The 23,376-nt window shown below is 36.1% G+C and overlaps 1 protein-coding gene across 7 annotated transcripts in view; it reads right to left on the bottom strand.

Annotated features, from left to right (window-relative positions):
* SPAG9 (sperm associated antigen 9) overlaps positions 1–23,376 on the bottom strand; it is a 152,320-nt gene that overhangs the window by 19,322 nt on the left and 109,622 nt on the right. For all 7 annotated transcript variants that reach the window (XM_082372551.1, XM_082372552.1, XM_082372553.1 and 4 more), the window contains 14 exons: positions 21,481–21,602; positions 14,911–14,968; positions 13,078–13,230; positions 12,558–12,609; positions 10,411–10,541; positions 7,919–7,975; positions 6,734–6,907; positions 6,058–6,187; positions 5,219–5,308; positions 4,801–4,968; positions 4,172–4,343; positions 2,248–2,466; positions 1,770–1,965; positions 324–449 (listed from right to left, as the gene is read on the bottom strand). In XM_082372551.1, the coding sequence (XP_082228677.1) occupies positions 324–449; positions 1,770–1,965; positions 2,248–2,466; positions 4,172–4,343; positions 4,801–4,968; positions 5,219–5,308; positions 6,058–6,187; positions 6,734–6,907; positions 7,919–7,975; positions 10,411–10,541; positions 12,558–12,609; positions 13,078–13,230; positions 14,911–14,968; positions 21,481–21,602 (1,848 nt within the window). The remainder of the gene's footprint in view (positions 1–323; positions 450–1,769; positions 1,966–2,247; positions 2,467–4,171; positions 4,344–4,800; positions 4,969–5,218; positions 5,309–6,057; positions 6,188–6,733; positions 6,908–7,918; positions 7,976–10,410; positions 10,542–12,557; positions 12,610–13,077; positions 13,231–14,910; positions 14,969–21,480; positions 21,603–23,376) is intronic.

Below are 23,376 nucleotides of genomic sequence, written 5' to 3'. Positions count from 1 at the left end.
TATATAAACCTTTTGTTGTTCAGGATCTCCTATTTCTAGATCACCCAGATTTTAAAGTTTTATTTACCTCTTTTTCCAAGAATATTATATAAAAGGAACATCCTGTGACAAACATATGGTTTACCACTCAGAACCAATGCAAGTCAAAGTCCAGTTTATGAGGTAGTTGCAACATAACCTCAAAATTGTATGTATATAAAATTCTTTGCTTTAATAAGCACTTTTTGTTTGTATTTGTATGTACCACATTTTAGTTATCTTCTGATTTCAAAAGCAAAAATGAAAGACTAAAGATTTCTAATATTAAAAGAGTTGGTACCTACCAGCCATTCTGAGCTCCAAGCCACATAGTTGGTAAAAGGCTACTCATTTTCTGGGCTTCCTCTCTCACCAGGTCTTGTTCATTTTGTAATACTGATATTTGATCTTTATATGCATCTGAGTCATTACTGGAAAAGGTGAGACAAAGAAAAAAAATCTGAATATGTTTAGCTACAGTTTTCAGGGATTGATCATTTCTACGTTTTAGTTTACAGTTTAAAAAAAAATTAAAAAATCGAACACTAAATTCCAGTAAAGCCAAAGTTAAATGCTTATATTAAACATTTCAAAAAGAGAGAGAGAGAAAGAAAGAAAGAAAAGAAAAGAAAGAGAGGAAGAGAGAGGGAGGGAGGGAGGGAGAAAGTGGGGAAGGAAGGAAGACAGGCAAGGCAATGGGGTGCAGGGGGGAGGGAGAGATAAGAACGAAATGAAAGAAATATAAATACATATATTTCAGCAATTGTACCAGAAGTAACATTAAGATACTAGGAAGCTCAAGGTACAGAGAATGGAGTTAAGACACAGTGATGAAATATAGTAGTGAATATCCAGACTATAGTTAAGGTTCTCCCTTACAGTTATTTTGAATTTTATGAGTTTCTTCTGTGGGAAGAGAAAGAGGAGAGATAGTTTGTTTAAAAACTACACACACACACACACACGAGGGTGAATTATAAAGAATTTGCTAAAATAAATTAATAAGCTGAAACATGCTTGTATTCTACCCCAAAACCTTCATTCTTTGGACTGTCAGAGGACATTCAGTAAAAAAAAAAAAAAAGCATAACTGGGATATCAATTTCAAAACAGACAAACAAATCAGTAAGTCTAAAAAGATGACTTTATTCTTAAATTAACAATTAAATGTTAATGGACACTTGGTTGCTCTATTCACTGAGAGGAAGAACATTCAATTGTAAAAAGACTCCAGTTTTGATAAACTCCCAACAGCTTTCTATAAGGCCTAGAGAAGGCAAGAAAGAAAATTAAAGAATTTGCTAAATGCGCCTTCTTTTCAAAGGAAGAGTCCAAAACAAATTGTTTTCTAATAAAATGTTTGCCAGAAATCTAAATTAAAAGGTCATTAAAACCACATGGGAAATTTAAATTTAAATGGCCAATTTCACTGATAGAGTGGGTGTGAGAGTAGGAGAAGGGATTACAATGGCAGAGAGTTATTAACAGAATAGAAGACAGTGAGTACAACAATTAACAAAAAATCATACCAAAAGAGAAAATGACTGGGAAGATTTTGACTAATATACTTTATAAGCAGGATTTTTCTAAGTTGGAAGGAATAGAGAACAAATGGGGGAAAAAATATGTCTAGGGAGAATGCAATGGAAGGAAAAGATGAAGACATAGTTGGAATAAGTGCTTGAGATCATTTTGGTTCCTTTTATGTGTACACTTATCTGGTTTCCTAAATTGTTAACCCATTTGTATACCTTGACTGATATACTGGTGAGAGGTCTTCTGGGATTTGAACTCCCAAAGGATCTGTAAAAACATGCTCTGTGTACACGCCAGTTTGGGAGATGTCCACGGTATCTTCAGCTGACCCTGCATTGCCTTCTGTAGCTTCAGTTGCTTCTTCTGCTGTTGGAACATTTTCATCAACCTCACTATTTTCTGTTTCCTTTTCTACAAAATAAATAAAACATGTTAACTATCCTAAGTTGGAGCTTTTCTTCCAATAATTTCCCCACACACAAACCCCCTCTATAGAATTCCACTCTACTACTCCCTTTTCCTCCACACTATATAATAAAACTGAGTATTCTTAATTTCATTTAACATTCATCACTGGATCTTCTTTCAAGTTCTTTCATCCTTGTTACTTTAAGGTCTAAGTTAAGTCCATAATGAGGCATCTGGGACAGGCTCAGACTCTATACAGATGATATCTAAGGAGGACAGACATACCTGGTGGTTTTTCTATCACTGGAGATGTTCCGTTGGTACTAGGGGAAGTGGCAGCTGCTGTCACACCTTCTGCAGAACAACCAACCACCGTGATGCCTCCCAACAGGCTGTCTGTCTCTGCTGAGCTATTGCTTGTCATGCTTCCACATAAAGACGCTTTGTCTACTTGTCCGGATTCTGAAAGCTCTTCTCCTGCGGGGTAGTCTGTTTCTCGTGCTCCTGAAAAACAAGATAAACCTTTGTTTAATAGCTCAGTAAACTCCTATAGATAGCATTTTCTCCATTAAAGCAACAACAGGTTTGAAATAAGAGTGCAGGTGAGACAAAGAGCTATTCAAATACACTGCCAAGATGGTAACTAAATTTTATTTAAACTAATTTAAACTAAATTCACAATTTGAGAAAGTAGCTTAAAAAATTAAGATAATACTTCTATTAACGCAAGCAAAAGTAAACCTGAAAATGTCAGAAATGACATTTCTGTTCTTAATATGAGCTCTTAAGCAGCCACCTAATGAAATTAAAAACAATGAAATCTAATTATATCTGACAAGGTAGCAGCAAAAAAATTTTTTTAATTATCTCTATTACTATTTGAAACATGAACTTCCACCACTATTAAAAATTAATACAGGACTTCCCTGGTGGCACAGTGGCTAAGAATCCGCCTGCCAATGCAGGGGACACGGGTTCGATCCCTGGTCCGGGAAGATCCCACATGCTGTGGAGCAGCTAAGTCTGTGCGCCACAACTATTGAGCCTGCGAGCCACAACTACTGAGCCCGAGTGCCACAAATACTGAAGCCCGTGCGCCTAGAGCCCATGCTCCGCAACAGGAGAAGCCACCACAACGAGAAGCCCGCGCACCACAACGAAGAGTAGCCCCTGCTCGCCGCCAACTAGAGAAAGCCCACATGCAGCAACGAAGACCCAACGCAGCCATAAACAAACAAACAAATAAATAAAATTAATACAGCCTAGGTGTATACAGTGCCTTAAGATATTAGTAACGCATTTAAAAACTAAGCATTTACCATAAAAAAATAAATCTCTTCAGTTCTCTTTATTTAGAAAGCTGTTTTTATTCCTATCACATTAAAAAAAATTTTTTGTAGTAAAATATACATATATACTACACAAAATTTGCCATTTTAACCATTTTAGGTGTACAATTCAGTGGCATTAATTACATTCACAATGTTGTACAGCCATCACAGCTATGCCCAAAACTTTTCTGTCACCCCACATACAAAATCTGTACCAATTAAACAATAACTCTCTGCTCCCTGAGCCCCTACCACTGGTAATCTCTAATTTAATTCTGTCTTTATGAATTTGCCTAGTCTAGATAGCTCATGTAAGTGGAATCATACAATATTTGTGTCTGAGTTGTTTCCAAGGTTAATCCATGTTATGGCATGTATCAGTATCTCATTCCTTTATATGGCTGAATAATATTCCACTGTGTAGATATAACATCAACCTCTCTTTTTTTTTTTTGGCTGCACCGCGTGGCATGCGGGATCTTAGTCCCCCGACCAAGGATGGAACCCATGCCCCCTGCAATGGAAGCATGGAGTCCTAACCACTGGATCACCAGGGAATTCCCTTTAATTTTTAAACCAATGTTTTAACATCACATAATATTTAATATAGAACTTTAGAAAGCCTTCCCTTACTAATCAATCTAAATAGCCCCTTGCCCTCTGCCACCCACTCATCTTCTCAAATTTCCATTGTTTTATTTTCTTCATAGTATCTGAAAATATCTTTGTTAGTCATTTGTTTCCAGATTATTTTTGGTCTTCACCAACTAGAAAATAAACTCCGTGAGAGAGTGGTACATAACTATCTCCAGTAACCAGTCGGTTCCTGCCAGTAAGGAGCTGTGGACGGTGGGAAGAGAGGAGCATGGTACTCTTACCTGGTACACTTGCTATACACAGAACATGAGAGTTGCAAACAGTGAAACTATCTAGGATGTTGCCTGGTTGGACAGCATCAATAATGATAACTTTTGTAGCTGAATGAGTGCTGGTACAGATCCAGACTAGACTGGATAATTCTTCTTGATTTTTTAACTCCTTTTGCTGCTCCTGCATAGGCAAAGTAAGGAAAATGAATGTTTAAAATGAGACGTATGTGTAAATATCCATATGGCTGTGCTACTACAGTAAAGGACAATACTATTTCAAGTTTATTTCCAGATTATTTGGAAGGCTGAAAGTATAACCACCTTCCAACAATAATTGGCAGACTAAAAACTAGCAGTTAAAGCAGATCAGTGTTAAAATTGTTCTATATCTTGACTGTGATGATTGTTACATAGGTGCATACATTTGTCAAAACTCTCTGAACTGTACCCATTTAGAGTGTGCAGTTTATTGTGTGTAAAATATACTCCGGTAAAACTGATTTAAAGGGGGGGGAGTGAGGAGTAAGCAAGGGCGTAGTAACCCCAATTAGAAGTTGGACCCAGAAGTAAGTTTGAGACCAAAGAGCTAAACGATTAGTCTCAGAAACTGGGTCAAATGCTAGTGCAAAAGCACTTACCTTAAGTTCCTGATCTAACTTGTCTAAACTGCTCTGAGATGCACTTCGCTGTTCACTGCCTTCTGCATCCAAACCAGCAACATCCTTGTAAAAGACACTCGCTCCAACCACAGAGCCACCGTCTCTGGTCTTCCCACCTGACAAACTGACTCCAACAGCACACCACAGCTTTTTTGGGTTAAAAAAAGATGGTATTAAGTCACTTTCTCTCTAAAAATGTTTACAACTTTTCACATTTCTTTAAAAGATCTAATGATTACAAACAGAGGGCTCTAATAATATTCAAAGTATTCCAGTCTAAAACTACAAAATGAACAATAACTTTGCCCACAAAAGTAGAATTTAAACTTTTTTGGTTTTAGGAAAAAATCCACCAAGATTTTAAGTAATATTAGCATTAACTTCAAAATTAATTTACCTTCATTGATGTATCTTTTTCATCTAGAGGTCTGAGATAGACAGGTACAGGTAAATTTTTCATCTTATTTTCCCCTTGTCCATTGGTTACCTAATAATTGGGGAGGGGAGAGAAAGACACACTGGGTAAGCCTCATCAAAAGTGAACTTACAGAACCACTGAGACATGGACAAGCACTGCTGTAACATATTTACTCTACAAAGTCAAGTTCAAGTTAACTTTGTCATTCTTATTTGAAAAATAAGCAGAAAATCAAGTGGCAATTAGAGAAAATAAGATGCTGCTTTGGGAGCTCAGAAAAGATACACTAATTCACAGACCTGTTAGTGCACACATGTGGTGTGACTGTAAGTGTGTGTGTGTGTGTGTGTGTGTGTGTGTGTGTGTGTGTGTGTGTGTGTGTGTGTGTGTGTGTGTGTTAGGGGTAGGGAATATGGTAAAGTTCCTGAAGACCTGAATTGAGTTTTAAGTTAACAGTTTGAAAGCTCCATGATAAAGGTTTCTTAAAACTTTTAAACAACAGATACTGGTTTGTTTGTTTTTTTTAACAAAATCTTCAAATATTAAAATAGAATAGGATACCCCAAGTCACATGTACTCAGCCACCTCCTGTTGACCCCTCTCCTTCCTCACAGAACTCAGAGGCATTTCTCTTGAGCTGAAGGGCTCTAGAAAACAGCCTAAAAACCACTACTCTCAATACTTCTCTAAACGTGTGCCAAATCCATACCACTTGAAACTGAGCAGGCTTGGGACATGTAGTTCGAGTCTTTCATGCCCAGGCCTACTCCTCCCCCCTGAATTTCCCATTAGATGCTCTTACCATGTTCAAACATTACCTGTTTGTACTTTTGAGGCAGACTCCAGCCAAAAGCCTGCACTCTACCATCTTCCTTCTGAACATGTGCCTTTACCTGACGATACTGTTCTCTCTTTTGTTCTCTGCGTGAGGCTAAACTAGCTTCAGTTCTAAAAGGAAAAGAAATTTCCGTTTTAAATTAAGTGAATATAACAACAGCTTATCTCCCTTCCCCTGCTAAAGTAGCATAAATAACAAGAAAAAATTACCTTGTGTCAGGCAGTTTACAGACACTATATAATTTAATCCTAACACCTCTAAGGTAGGTTATCATACTCATTTTATAGGTAGAGACACTGGGGCTCTGAGAGATTAACTTTACCAAGTTCATCTACCTAGTGAGCAGCAGGGTCAGGATGGAAAGCCAGTTCCTTCTGACAACAAAGGAAATCATCAAACAACTAGGACAAGGGCTTATATAGGTCTTCAACATTCCTATTAATATTTATCAATGTTGTCAAACTAGCAAAAAGGAGATCTTAAAAAATTTCTTCTCTTTATGAAAACTAGGAGCAACGTACTTAAAGGCAGTCAAGTTATAGGAATAGTTTCTTTATAGATTTATCCAAACTCTTATAGCTGATCTGATAAGGGGCAAGAATATTCTGAACTGTTAAGTTATTTAGGATATAACCGCTAGTCTGAAAAATACTTACTCTTCGCTAAGGAAATCAAAGGCTTTGGACTTATCCCCAGGGAGTTGAGATAAGGTGCTGCTTCTTTTCTTGACGGAAGGAGTAACATGAGAGGTGGGTGCATTGTACTTCAGATTAACCGGTGGTTCAGGCTTCTTAGTAGTGTTACTTGAGGAGCTGAAAAGTCTGCTGAAACTAAAAGGAAAATAAGAGAGGATGTGTGTGCGCAGTGTGTGTATGAATCACATGCATGGTTAAGAAGCATCCATAATTTCCCACAAACTCCAGAGAGCTTTTACAAGAAAATGAGTTAGAAACCAGCAAAAAGATTTTTTGTAGTTACACACTGCAACCTTAGCAATAACTCACAGCCAAACTCAGACATTCAGGAAAGAGAAACTATTGCCTAGAATGGCAGATCCCTGTTCTTTAATTAGCAACTCTCATAATGAAAGGAAGGAGCTCTTGAGTACAGGGAACTTCTCATAATGAAGAAATAAAATAAGACGGTTCCTTTAGCCAGCCAGTGGTTGTTAAACAGCAAGGTTATGACTGCACGGTTTGAACAGAAGCTTAGTAAGCCACTTCTAAAAATAGTCATAATAAAGTACTAGAACACATACTACCATTTTAACACGTACCTTATACATTTTCTTAGTAACCTCAATTTAAATAACTATTTTCACATCCACTCAAAAAAGAGAAAAAAACCTATTTCTATTAAATAGCAGAAAAAAATTCATCAAAAAAGGGTAAGTTTTAAGCACAGTAAATGCACAGTACTTCCAGCACAAACACAGTTCAAGTCCAAAACGCACACATACACACACAACTCAAACCCCACAAACACTAAATTTCTAATCTTCACTTTTTAAAGTTCCTTACAATCACACAACCAGTGAATCAGTAACTTTAATGGGCATCCAGAAAATTATTAACTCTAAAAATAATTCCCCATTATTGTATTTAATTTAGTAGAGGATTCCACCAAATGCATAACCAACATGATGCATCTTACGATAGTCCTCAAGAACAGCCTTACCGAGCTGGCATACTACATACCAAAGAGAAAAAGTTCAGTTTAGCTATATACCCTAAATTTAAGAAAGAAAGCAAAAAGAAAGAAATCATTTGTGAAAATAAATTTTGATTCTAATCTCATCTCAAAGTGCTATCTAACGTTTTTGTGTGTTTTTAGATACTTACAACTGCCAAATGCTTGACCTTTTTTTTTCCTGCATGGCTGGATTTTCTCTTGATGCACTACAGGGAAAGGGAAAGGGAAAGAGAAGGGGGGGGCGGTGAGAGAGAGAGAGAGATGATTAGTGAGGTAGCCTAGCTTTCTACCTGAAGAACAAGGGACCCAAGAAGTTCATGAAATACATGGAGGAGAGTCAACAATTTCAGTAAATAGTTACTTTGACCTATTGTGTCAGTCAGTCTGTTAAGGCCAATACAACTAATATAAATAAAATTCCATCCCTCCCTCAAAGAGCTCAGACTACTGATAAGAGACAAAATTATTATCTGGGCTGGACAGATAGCCAACAAGCCTGAATGTTAATATTTCAATTTTTTATTGAAGAGATATCCTCCAACTTTCCTTTTTATTAAAATATTGCATCGCAATTCCCTGTCTCTACATAAAGGTACCATTTGTTTTATACTTCCAGCTCTCAAAAATTAGCCTGTAACTTTATTGTTCTGATGGGTCATTTTTCACAGGACTAAAACTTTTCCATTACTGAAAAGCTGACCAGGGAAGAAAATAAACTGCATTGGGACTTCCCTGGTGGTCCAGTGGTTAAGAATCTGCCTTCCAATGCAAGGGACGAGGGTTCAATCCCTGGTCGGGGAAAAAGATCCCACATGCCGTGAGGCAACTAAGCCCACACACCACAACTACTGAGCCCGTGCGCTCTGTAGCCCACACGCCACAACTAGAGAGAAGCCCGGGCACCGCAACTAAAGATCCTGACACAGCCAAATAAATAAATAAATATTTTAAGAAAAAGAAAGAAAAGAAAAGAAACTGCATTGATTCGATAATTCGACAAAATTTCAAAGAGAAAAAAAAGGCACTGCAAATTGATTTAGTAAGGTTGTAAGGATTCTGCTATCACTGTCAGAGTCCCCTTTTCATTTCTTTTTTTAAGGACTGAATTTAAAACATTTTTTAATTCAATGAAGAAAGTTAAGTTACCATTTTTATTCACTTGTTGACTACCATTTCACTGCTAGAATTAAAAATAGTAATGAAAAGTGGAACCCGACTATATGCCTCCGTTTTTTAACTATTCACTCATTATTTATTCCATATCCCTTAAAAGCTGGCGTTAAGAACATATTTGTTAGTATATTAGTTTCTCTGTCCAATAAATAAAGATTAAGATAGTAATCTTCTTCCTTCTTAGCAGCTACAAGCAATTACAACTTTTGCAAATTATAAATGTGCTATATAAAATGTTTTGTTTATTACTATTAAGTAAAGGACATAATCATAAGGAAGTAAAAGTTGGTGGTTAGAAAATATTTTCATAAACTTTAAAACAAGGTGTCAGTGTGTACTGTTATTGGTAAATCTGATGTGACAATCCAAACTGAAAAATATGGGCAAATTAGGGGGCAACTAGTTTACAAACTTTTCATGAGCTCTTTCTAAAATTAAAATAAGGAATGCTGTTACTGAAGATATGACCATTAGATGGCAGCATTAGGTGAGATTTAAGATCCAACTGACAAAGATGTCAATTGAAGGTTGCTTCTTGCGTGACTACTCAGAAAGGGGGGGAAAAAATCAGGAATATTTTACAGCAAGTCACTGAGTAAGACTGATTTTGTTTCCTATGTGGCAAATGAAAACTTTATCTCTTCCTGACATCACGGCAAAAGTAGTGTCAATTTCTACATTCTTTCAAAAAATGACGAAAGAAATTTTCACATATTGAGGTGTGGGGAAGTATTCTGGCTTATACATGATTTAACTCAAATGTTATGCGAACTAAAACAGCCTATTTGTGGCCTATCAAACGTATACTGTACATATGCTTTAATTATTAAAGAAAAGGGTGCACTGACCAGAAGTAAAGAATGTCCGTGTTAAAGATAAAGATGAAATGCCTCCCTTCCTGGGACACGAATGCTGGTACTCACTCTTTTGACGATAAGACTCCCTTCCCAGGTGTCAAGGCCATACAGACTCACTGTGTACATGCTGATCTGGTTTTTTTGAAACCTTGAAGGAATGTATCTGTGACCTGTTTGATGTTCTTTGTTCTGACAAGATATAAAACTGTGCTGAAAACCATGCCTCTCCAGAGCAGTTCCCCAGAGTTATCCAACAGGCTGTCTCCCAGGCTATAGTCCTCCACTCGGCTCAAATAAAATTCTTTTCTATTCCAATTATAGATTGTTTATTGATTTATTGTTATTGATTTCATCGACAGACCATCATTTAATTGCCTTTTAGAGGTTGTGGGAATATTCTCCAAGAGGCCTCACTGGCCCAAAAGGGACCCACTTTGATCACATTCTGTTACTAATTGCCAGTGTTTCTTTACACCTCTCCTAGTAAACAGAGCAAGGGGCTTGGATCCCCAAGGCAGGACTCTAGTTCTGAATAAAGAAATGATTAGTAAACAATTAGTAACCTAGTAAACAATGAGGAGAAAAACACCAGAGGTACTTCTCATACAAACCGAATCATCTCTGTCCATCGAACAGCTTCCTGAAGCTCCATCAATCTCTCTTTATACTGGTTTCTCTCCATTAGAACTCGGGCCATTTCTACTCTAGTAAACCGCTTCCTTTGGGCTGTGGGGATATCACTCTATAATGAAAAGAAGACTACAGATCACTCTGGGAGCCTGTATCTGTTTTAGTGTTATCGCAGACTTAAGTAAAATTTTTAAGCTCTTAACGTTCCTTAATTTCTAATCTAATGGATAACAAAGAAAAATGGCCTAATAAAAATAAAATCAATAAACAGATATACTTAATTATTTATGACTGAAAAAATTAGACAATTTAATTCCTCAATATAAATACAAATATTTGAATATATTATAAAGGAAATACAAAGAATAGTGCAGATTTTGAAGAAAAACAAAAAAGCTGTTATCTCTATAAGATTTAATACACTCACCTGGAAATGTTGTTCTCACAACAGTATTCTAAATTCATGTTCTATAACAAATGCTAGTTACTCAGAAAATAGTTACAAATAAGTTCCTAAAGGGGTTCATTTATCTCAAACTACCAATCTACATACACACTCAAAGCCAGCGAAAAGCATAAAAACTTGTTGGCTAGCTACCAAGGTACCCAATGCTAGGAGTCACTAAAACACCAAAAGAAATATAACAAGATGGAGACAACTGTATTAACCAGAATTATTATTAGGGAGAATAAGGAATGTGAGCATGGTAAGACCCCAAAGGGGCATGCTCAAGTCAACTTCCTTCTACTGCTGATTTCTAAAGGCTCTTCTGGAGAGGAAGGTTGGGTTAACTGTAGGGCTTTTGTTTTGCTGAGTGGAGTATGCACACTTTGAATCAAAGCTGAAAGGCATGGGACAGTAAGAAACAGGCTGAGCTTAGCTTAGCCCTCAGCAGTCTCCTCCTTTGTCCTCCTGCTGCACAACTTAACCTCGCCTTTAAAAGTCAAACAACAAATGATCAAAGGATTTTGAGTTTGCAACACAGCAATCCCACTACTAGGTATATACCCTGAAAAACCAGGAGACTCTCACTGTAATGTTCATAACAGCATTGTTGGTGGTAGTAAAAAGCTGAAAATAACCTAAATATTCATTTACAGGAAAACAGATATAGAAATTGTAGTATATACATAATGGGATATTATAAAGCCGTGAACATGAATGAACTATACCACTATACTACAACTAGGGTAAATATAAAAAACATAATACTGAGAAAAAGAAGCAAGTCTCCAAGGCTAAATACATGTAAAACACAAAAAAAATGAAAATTAACCATACCTTGTAAGGATACATACATGTGTGGTATGATAAAATTATTTTTTTTTCAAGTTAAGAAAATGATAAATACAGCATAGTAGTTTCCTCTAGAGGGAAGAGCATAGCATATCTTCAATGTTTGATAATGTTCTAGTTCTTAGGTAAAATGGTAGGTTCATAATGTTAATTTATTATAATGTTAATGATAAGTTATTATTCATAACTTACATGTTACATATATTTTTAAATGTATCAAATATTATATAAAAACACAAATAAGAGATTGAAGGGGCACAAATAATCATTCTGATCAGGACATCCATATATCTCAAGCTTGATACCTGACCGGCAAACACCTGTGATAGGAATGATAACCTAGCTACTGATAGAATAACTAGCATGCTAATAACATTGGCAAGAAGTTCATATTTATTCTTTTGTATTTATATGTTGACAACAATATGGGCTAATTGCCTAGTATTAAAGTTTCTAGACTTCATCTTTTTATGTTTAATACCATTAAACTATTTTTATTCTTAAAGCTTTCATGTATTTCTAAGTTAAAATTTGAAACAAAACAAAAACAAAAAACTCCAAAATATCCCACCTGGTCCTTGAGCTTGAATATGCAAACAAAGTCAGAGCACAAAGCCACGGAGGAAAAATGAGCACACTGCGTGTAGCTAGAAAGCTTAGCATCTGGATACTATGTGGGAGCATGATCTATCCTATTCATGATCATAAACATGATTTTAACTTTTTCTTTTCATCTTTATAATGCTATACCCAAAGCTTAATTAACAAGATTTCCCCAAAATACCAAAATATGGTTAAGTTAAGAAAACAAGTCCAAAATTATAAACCTACATCATCATCATCTTTTGCTTTTTGCCTTGCATCTTCAGCTTCTGCACGAGCTCTAGTGGGGGGTAAAAAACAAAACATGTTATTTGAGTTGACTTCACCTTTTTAAAGAATAAAGAATAGGTCAAAAATTTTAACTACCACTAAATGATTATTTTTCTTTTTCCAAACAGGGTATTTAGCTGCTTTCATTTAGGGGAACATTATCACAGCACTGTTCTCAGAAAACCAGGTATTAAAGAAAAGGAAAATAATGAATGTTTACAGTTTCCTGATTAGCAATATTTGAACAGTTCTTCTAACTTCTTTCACATCATAACATGCACAAAAAATTATAATATTCAATAAATGGAAGGGTCTGTTCAGAGCAGAGGCAATCAGCCAGGCACTTAACCCTATCCCAGGCAGCTCTGGGGCCGTCGTGCCGAGAACGCTAAAGGTAGCAATCTCAGGGTTACACCTATAACCTTGGTGGCACACTGGCAAAGCTTGTTTGGTTTAGAACAACATAGTGAAAACTTACTTCCTAAGCTCTTCCTCCAATTCCTTGTTCTTCTCCTCTAGCTTCAGCTTGGCTTGTTTCACAGCCTCCAACTCCCCTTGGAGTACGTCTTTCTCACAGGTAAGTTCATCCACTTTTGCTATTAAATCATTCTTCACTACATTCAACGCATTTCTAAGAAACACATATTTCAAGAGCACCATTACAAGTAAATATTCTTTCTATCTCACAGCTTATTTCTCTCGTAGACTAAAGTAACTACAATCATAAAGCTAAATAATGACTGAAACCTTCAAAGGTATTCTACCTGATGTTGTCTGTAGATAAAGGTTTAAAAAAAAACCCCACAAAGCAATGGTCTGTTTTCTTATCAAACAAAGAATAAATGGAGGAACTTCCCTGGTGGTCCAGTGGCTAAAACTCCACGCTCCCAATGCAGGGGGCCCGGGTTAGATTCCTGGTCAGAGAACTAGATCCCACATGCTGCAGCTAAGAGTTCTCATGCTGCAACTGAAGATCCCGCATGGTGCAATGAAGATCACGCATGCCGCAACTAAGACCCAGCGCAACCAAATATATAAATAAATATTTTTTAAAAAAGAAGAATAAATGGGTAAGGCAAGGCAGACCACTAAATTATTAAAAAGTCAGAATTAAATAAAATTAAACTTTTAACAAATAGCATCCAGGACTTCCCTGGTGGTGCAGTGGTTAAGAATCCACCTACCAATGCAGGGGACATGGGTTCGATCCCTGGTCCGGGAAGATCCCACATGCCGCGGAGCAACTAAGCCCGTGCGCCACAACTACTGAAGTCTGTGTGCCCCAGAGCCTGTGTGCCGCAACTTCTGAGCCCACGCACCACAACTACTGAAGCCGGCACGCTCTAGGGCCCGCGTGCTGCAATTACTGAAGCCTGTGCGCCTAGAGCCCATGCTCCGCAACAAGAGAAGCCACCTCAATGAGAAGCCTGTGCACCGCAATGAAGAGCAGCCCCCACTCGCTGCAACTAGAGAAAACCCACACACAGCAACAAAGACCCAACGCAGCCAAAAATAAATAAAGTGGTTAAACAAACAAACAAACAAAAACAAACAGCATCCATAAGGGTACCATTCTTAATAAGTTCTGAAAAGATATTATCTAATCAACAAAGTAAAATTAATCCTTGAATTTACCTTTAATAATTAATAAGAAAGTCTAACCTTGAAAAAAATGAAAATAAAAAATCTAAGATCTAGCTCCTTTTGGGTATCATGGACATAGGACCTCATTAGAGCTACATTCTGTTTTGGATATACACAGATGTTCCAAAGTTGCTCTGACACAGCAAATTAACAAAGGGGCCTGATCTGCTTTTCCACGTAACTCAGGACCCGCTGCACTAAACAAAACTCCAATGTGTTTGAGGACCTAAGTAAGACTCCACAAATTGCTACTATGGAGGAGAGTTCTGAAGAGGTGGGCCGCATATAGATAAAAACATTTATGCAGAAATAAAAGAAGCCCTAGGAGGAGAGAGAAGAAAATAGATATCCCAGGGGAGGGAGCAAAAACCACATAGGACACATCCAGAAGATTAAGAGAAAGGCATGGATACTTGCAGAGTAAAAAGGAGATCAAAATCTGTTTCTGAAAAGAACAGAGTAATGAAACATACCATCAGTGAAATTAGGTCCCACTAACTATTTGCTTGCGTACGTGTGTATGCACAAGCCCACACACAGAGAAGGGGAAGGACATGGGGTAGTGAGACTGCATTCGTGCTATGTTAAATTAAAGATGTGCCATTGAATTGGATGAGAAGAAAATTCAGTATCTTTTGTTCCCTGTTAAAATTTTGCATATACTTACTTGGTTTCCAACAGTTGTGTATTTTCCAATATAAGATTCTCAACTTCACGACCCATTCCTATCAAAGAAAAAAGATAAAAACTTTGAAAATAAATTTATTAAAATTATACAAACTTATAATAAGCTATAGTCACAAATTTTATTTTATAAATTTTATCTGTCCTTTAGTAATCTCATTTTGTCTATAATTTCATTTTACGTATCTACTTGTATGGATTACAAAATTATAAATAATTATCCACCATAAAACAAAGCTAAAGATTTTCTTAGTCTGTATTTTGATTCTCATAGATAATATTGCAAAAGAATGAAGACTTTTCTGCCAAATATTCTAAAAAGTAGCAGTATTTAGGGGGAAAAAAGAGCAGCATTAATATGGATCAGAAATCATTTCTAAATCACACCTGTTATTGCAGGCTTTTGCCTAAAAATTAGGTCTTATTAATAGAGAACAGGAAGAAACCAGAAAGACCCCAATGCAGATGAAACCTTACCAAAGAAATTATGATCTTAAAGCCCATGCATTCCATGTAAAGCAAAAACAAAGAACAAGAAATGTTTTATGTAAGAAACAGAATGAAAACAGATCATTAATCTGTAGTTTTAGGCATGATATGAAAAACATCTGAAATCACAGTGTTATGATTTAATGCATAATGATGTGCAAAAGACAGAAATCAAGATGATTTCCTTCATTCATAAGGATGTTCTGATATGTTACCAATTCTTTTGCAAAATAAAATTGAATTAGAGTGAAAATCCCAGATCAATAATATAAAGATTTCTTCAAAGTGCCACCTCTGAAATGATAATGCTTAGTGGTCAATTTATACAATCAGCTTAATAATTTAATGAGTACTGTAAGATAGGCGGTAGAGCATTCAATGCAAGATCCAATGTAGTGATCTTTAGGGAGAAGAAAGCTATTTAGTTTGCTACTCACAAGAAACTGAAGAAATCAAACAACACACTAGGGAATATACCTCAGAAAGTTACAACAGAGCAAAGCAAGCACAACAAAAAACCCATCACTCCACTAATATTGGTAAATCACATACAATGGAATTAATATTCATAACCCACCTAAAAAAGGAAGTAAATATCTCTAATGAAAACAATGTAAGTTAAAGGAGTTAACATGTCCCTTTATTTTAAAAAAGAGGTAATATTTCAAATAACTTAAAGATAATTTAAAACGCAACTAATCTAGGAATGCTAAAAGTTCAATGCTCACATATGGACTCATATTTTGTCTGTATTATAATTACCTCAAATATTCTTAAAGAAGAAGGTACTTCTGCCATGAAGAATAAATATCAGAAACAGTAGCTTATTTAATCATCTACACATTTCTAAAAGCTGAAAATAAAGACAAACTAAAAGTTTCCAAATTCCAATTTAAAAATGAATTTTGACAAGATATGTTGAAATATTTGCTTTAAACACTAATGTTAACTTTTCAATAAAGCTATAGAGTCAAAAGAAATATGGTTAAGGTTGGGTGAAAGAAGTTTATATAATGACTATGTTTGCTAAACTCTCAAGCACATAGGGAGAGAAGCATAAAAGCTGAAAATATATGCAGGGGGAAAAATAGTTGAGCAGAAAAAAAAAAAGAGAAAGCATTAAATGAGAACAGCAGCCAAGACCACCTAGCTTAAAAAGCAGTAATATTAAAGTATTTAAAAGCATACACACCAGAATATTCCCCTGGGTAAGCAGCCCAAGAGAAAAAACGAATGAGAATCTCAATTAGATTGTTTTCAGAAAGCAAGATCTACACTCTCTTATTTCAAAATGAGAGAGAGGAGCCAATAAAATTGAAAAGATGTAGAGAAACCAAACACAATAAAGTATAAATATTATAAATAGGAAAAATTTTTGAAATATTTACTCTATGGAAATCATTTCCTATAATGTAGTTTCTAGAGTTTACACCTTCCCAATGAAGAGTTCTCCTAAAATCTAGTGTATAAATTTAATATATAACCAATAGGATTGTCCAAAATTTTCACTTTGAAATGTATCAGTAAAAACTAACTAATAACTATAAGAAAAACATAACTTGAAGTGGCCCCATTTCTATTCATGACTTCAACTAAGCATAAACTTAGGTCTGACATATTTGGAAACCTTACCTATTAAAACAAGCAAAAAAACTGCCTGACGGTTTTAAAAATAGACATCTCATTTGGATTTTAGCACTGATTCTCAAGCTAGGTCGATAGATGGGCTCCGGATTATCTGTCACTTCCCTGAGAAAGTATGCACAATTTTATCTATTTCTGTATGTGCATTTTTCCAAAAGTACACTACTCTCTTAAAAATTCTCCTGTAAAGGAGTTTTAATTCCAAAAGGTAAAGAAGCATAGGTTTAGAGGTGAAACAAAACTGTTAAAACTATTTAACAATCCATTTACTTAGCTGCTGTGCTATGTGCCAAAGACTCAACAGTAAGCAAAAGATATAGTTGTCTTTGCCACATGGAGCTTATCGTCTAGCCAGGGAGACAGGCACACTAAAAAACTACAATAAAGTATTATGAAGAGTTGCATAATAAACTGCAGTGCTATGGGAATATGTTTCCAGACAACTGAGCTTTAACTAGGGGATCAAGGCAGAACTCCTAGAGAAGGATATTCCATTTAATCAGAAGCAAGAAGGAGATACAGAGACAGATACATAGATTTTCTTTTTTAAGAAAGGAAGCAAACAATCCTTCATGACTGGTTTTGAGGGAAGTGAGAGAGACTTAGGATGGAGAACTGAGTTGATGGTGAGGTCATTCATTGAGTTAGTATATGCTGGTATAAGAACAGCCTTTGGGGACAGGACAATAAAGAAAGATGTTGATGAACTGATCTTTGGGCATATCAACTATAAAGTTCTACGAATCATCTTAGGGATGTCTAATGGGCTGTTTGGAAGTAATAGCCTGGGGCTGTAGAAAAAAATCTTGGATGGAGAGAAAGACTTGGGAGCAATTAGCCATGAAAGCCCAGAAACAAGAGCAAATAAGACCTCCCAAACATGGAAGCAAGATTGGGCTAGGAACATCTGAAAAATGGGCGGAGAAAGAGGATCCTGCAAAGAAGACTGAAAAGAAATAGTGAGAGGCAGGAAAGAATGCAGGGAAGTCTGATACCACAGAAACCCAGCAAAGACCGTTTTAAAGACAAATGCTATTTGAGAAGTCATGTGAAATAACTTAGCAGGAACAGCTGGATATAGCAAACAAGAAGTTGTTTCAGGGAAGTTTAGTGTGGGGCAGAATGACAGATTGTAGTCAGATGAGGTGCAAGTGGGACTGGGGAAATCCTCCCAGTTAAAAGTAGCCACCATTTCAAGAAGTCTGTTTTGTTCACTGGTGTATCACAAGCATCTAGAATAGTGCCAGGCACATAACAGACGCCTACCTCACCGATATTTCTGCAAAAAAGCACGCCTGGAAATGGGAGAAGAGTAAGTGATAGGGTGGAAAGGTACTAAAGATAGGGAGTCAGAGGAGGGCAGTAGTTTTATTTTATTTATTTAATTAATTAATTAATTAATTAAAATTTTTTTTTTTGTCTACGTTGGGTCTTCATTGCTGCCTGCAGGCTCTTCCCTAGTTGCGAGGAGGAGAGGGTGGGGCTACTCTTTGTTGCGGAGCGCAGGCTCTAGGCGTGGGCTTCAGTAGTTGTGGCACACGGGCTCAGTAGTTGTGGCTCACGGGCTCTAGAGCGCAGGCTCAGTAGTTGTGGCGGTCAGGCTTAGTTGCTCCACGGCATGTGGGATCTTCCTGGACCAGGGCTTGAACCCATGTCCCCTGCATTGGCAGGCAGATTCTTAACCACTGTGCCATTAGGGAAGTCCCAGTAGTTTTATTTTAAAATGGAAAAGACCTGAACATGTTTAAATGATAACAGGAAGAAGTTAGTAAAAATAGTGAAGTTGAAAAAATAGAACTTAATCAAGAGAAAGGAAATCTCAAGAGTAGGATGTATGAATGTATGATTTCCAAGTTCTAGAACGTGGCCATGGAGGGTAAGTGACTAAAGTGAATAGAGAAAAGGATCATTGGAAATAAAGTCAAGGGATGAGACATCAATCAAGATAAAGGACAAACTGTGGGGGATTATCTCTTTTAAATTTTTAAAATCTGAAAAAAGTAATCTAAATACTGACTACATGCATAATGATTTCAAAAACAAGGGAAGAGTTTTACAATAACACAGCAATTAGAAAAATGAATAATGAGTTATAGAAATGGACTATGTACTTATTTATCAACTGAAGTTCATTTAAGGAACTTTGTGAGAAACAATTTTACTAGTTTAACTATGTTCCATTTAGTGAGTATTACACTGCAATTACTATCACTGAACTGACCAGAAGAGAAGCCAAGGAAAAACTACGTGCCTTGGAGATGTCATTTAACATCTTTGACCAAAAGTATTCATGTAGGCTTAAGTCACTACGCTCAAGGTGATATATTAAAACTTCTAATCTGTAACATTCTAAAGATAAATATATCAATATCTGCAAAATGGAAAAGACAGTAGTTTACAGTCTATTTCTTTATTTCAAAGTGGAAAGGAAATCAGAATTTTGCTTTTAACCTATTTATTATGCTTCATTTTCTGACTTAAAGAATGGAAGCTTTCGGAAAATACTTGATTTAAAAGACCACAATTATTTCTAAGTACTATGTGGCTTCTTAACTCTACAGGGAAGAAAGTTTGGGGCCAATAACCTCAATAATGATATTATTCAATATTGGATTATAAGGAAGCAGAGTGTACAAAGAACATTTTAAAGTACTTCATTCTGGTTAAATACAAAGGGGAATCAAGAAGGAATTTTTTTTTAGATGATGTATATTGATTCTGGTGGTGGTTATACAACTCTATGCATTTGTCAAAACAAAAAAATTGAACTTCACTGCATATAAATCTGAATATAAGTTTAAACATTAAAAAATTCTTCTTTCTAACATTTTTTTGCATCTGCCCCTCAATTTTTGCCAGGGAATCAGTTTCTTAAACCAATCAAATCTTAAAAGGAACTTTTCATGCATAATTTAATCTTAACAAAGAGTATAAATTTAAATGTAAAAATGGAGTGCTCCTTAAGAATTAATCTTTTAGCCTTTCTTGAGAAACGTAAGCTCATTCAATTGCATCCAACGGTTTACTAAGACTGTAATGGTGGGAGTCTATGTCTAACTCAGTTTTATTTATGTACTTTCAATCTCTCTTACTTTACCTAAGACTGTGAGCTCTGTTTAGACAGAACTTGTATTTCCTTCAAAAAATACTTGTCGAGGACATAACTAGTAATCAATAAATTTAACATAAATGAATGCAAGTAACACCCCTCTAGGTTCACAAGAACTGACAAACAGCACCTTTTGAGAACAGTGTAATCTGTACTGAATTTACACTAAGGGATACAAAAAATGTTTGGAGACCAGAATCTATCCCAAAGGCATAGATTTTTTAAAATACTATAACATTTTCAATTTCTTAAGGTCTTAAGTTATAAGAAAGGCACACCAAAGCTAATTGACATGTCATGTAATTTTTTTTTTTTTGGCCGCGCCTCAGGGCTTGAGGGATCCTAGTTCCCCGACTAGGGATTGAACCTGTGCCCCTGCAGTGGAAGCACAGAGTCTTAACCACTGGACGTCCAGGGAAGTCCCAGCCATGTAATTATGGTTGAAAGGAACTTTAGAGATCACCTAGAGCAGAGCAAACTTTTTCTGTAGAGGGCCAGATGGTAAACATTTTAGGCTTTGTAAACCACATAATCTGTTACAGACAACTTAACTCTGCTGTTGTGGGGCAAAAGAAACTATAAACAATCCATGAAAAATGAGTGTGGCTGTGTGAACTCTATTCGTACACATAGGAGGTGAGCTGGATTTGGCCCATGAGCCGCAGCTTGTCCAACCCTTGAACTCTTGCCCAACTCTTTCTTTTTATACACAAAGAAACTAATGCCCAGAGAGGTTAAGCTATTTGGCAAAGGTCACCAGATCAATAGTAGAAGAGCCAAATGCATTATCCTTTTCAAACCAGATATTCTTCAACAATACAAACTCTAAAATGATTACATTTCCCAAAGAGCTAAAACAGAATACTCTGTGAAATCTCAGAAAAATCAAGTGTTATAATTTCTTATTTAATTAAGGTCAAGAGGATTTAATGAACGCTATTTAAGACAGGAATTAACTACCAATCAATCCATAAATCTATACATCTATACATATACCCCATATATACATATATCACTGTGCTTCTTCTATGTAATACTGTTCTCAGAATATAGCAGGAGTTCAATAAATTGTGTGACATGAATTCAAAATACAAACTAAAATGCAATTCAATTCTAGGCACATCCATAAGTGAAGATATTCTCATTTAAAATTTTCATTATCTCAAAGAATACATTCTTATTAATTATGTAAAAGTGCAATAACTCTGCCCCACTGGACAGTTAGATACATTTTAAAGAAATTTTCAATTAAATCATTTTAAAAATCTATTTTTAAAACAGTATGATACTACTTCAGATAAACTATCATACCTAGTAAATCTGCTCCTTCATCCACATCTCCAATTAGACCTGAACCAGCTGAAGATAGTTCTTCAAAGAGAGATTCTGTATTGCGATCAAAAGCTTTGTTCTCTATGCCTTTGGTGGGAGTGCTAGGCAGAAAAAACCAAAACCAAATCAACAAATATGTCAAAGATGTTTTCAACAGTGCAAAATGAATACAAAAGGCTGTTACATAGGAATTTTTTACCTGTAATTTACATTTAATATAAAATATAATTTAAAAGGATTTCTCAAGGGTTTCATAAGAGATTCCCATTAAACTCCACAGAGAGAACTGTTGAAGAATATATACAATGTTTTTGCGATGAGATCCTAGCAAACACAAACAATAAATGGCAGCTAAAAGAGAGCACTACTCTGCATTGTTCAGGCACTGGTCTAAGTCCTTTCACAGACTACCTTATTAAAATCTTCACACCTACTCTACAAAAGGTCTGCTGCTATTATCCCAACTTTACAGAAGAGGAAACTAAAGAGGTTATGGAATTTGCCAAGATCATCCAGCAAATGAGTCAAAGAGGCAGAACTCAAACCCAGGCAGCCAGGCTTCAGAATCCATGATCTTAACTACCATGGTCTATGTTGTCTGGATATAAATTGGCATGGCCATTTTATTTTTCTTTTAAGGGCAACTTGGCAATATCAAAATTTAAAATGTGAATATCCACTGACCCAAGAACTTGATGTTAAAAAAATTCCTACAGGGAATTCCCTGGCAGTCCAGTGGTTAGGTAGGACTTGGTGCTTTCACTGCAGTGGCTGGGGTTCAGTCCCTGGTTGGGGAACTAAGATCCCGCAAGCTGTGCAGCGTGGCCACAAATAAAAAAATAAAAAATCCTACAAAGCCCCTGTCACAAGAAGGCAATTATGTATGTAAGACGATGGTCAGAGCAGCAAAAAGTTGAAACAACCCAAGTGATCATTAACAGGGCACAGATGAAATAAGTTATGGATATACCTAAAAGTTTCAACTTCTAACTTTAAAAACATTAAAATACAGCTTTAGAAATGAAAGAAACCCATTATATAAAGGTGCATTTTATAAAGCAAGTTGCAATACAGTATGTATAATATAAGCCCTTTTTGCAGGGGTATGGAGGAGAATGGGGAAACGTCCATGTTTGTGCATTAGTGTTACATTAACAGAAAAAAGTCTGCACAGGATTTCCAGTTAAATACGATGGACATAGTCATTTATCACCCAATAATTCAGAAACTCAACTAAAATGACAGTAAAGGAATTTAAAAAGTATACACCCACAAGGACATAGGGAACAGAAAAAGAAACTACAGCAGATGAAATGTGAACAAAATTATATAAGATGGAAAACAGATGGGCAAACAGTAGAAATTGATTTAACAGACCAGACAAAGCTTCAACTTAAGCCATTAGTGTTTAGGAAGGAAGTCAGCATGCTGCCAGAATCCCTGAAAGGCTCAGGAATTGAAGGAACCAGCAATCTGCAGAGAGAAGCATGCAAGAAGGAACATAAGATAGAGGGATGTGATGAAAGACAGCACAAGAAGCAATATGAGACCTAAATCCAACCCTCCAGGACAGTGAGACCTCCCTTCTCCTGGCATTGCTCCCTGAACAATGGAAGCCAAGGTTAAATGTTATAGGCAGAAAACTGGAGAATCAATATCATTTACTTAAGTATGAGCAAAACAGCCACAGAGCACCAGACGATCATAGAAAAGCCTCTATCATAAAACTGAGTCCAAAACACTCAGAGTGAAAGGAGACAGTGAATGCAGACAGCAGCAAAAACTTAAAAAAAAAAATTTTATTTTCATAATACAGTTACATCCGTAAGAGAACTGTAGGGTGTTATAAAAAGTAACCATCCAAGAAAAACAAAA

Source organism: Balaenoptera borealis (assembly GCF_965194805.1).
Source record: "Balaenoptera borealis genome assembly, chromosome: 20".
NCBI lineage: Eukaryota > Metazoa > Chordata > Mammalia > Artiodactyla > Balaenopteridae > Balaenoptera > Balaenoptera borealis.
Note: the sequence above shows the minus strand (reverse complement) of the source record. Positions and strands in the feature narration are given on the sequence as shown.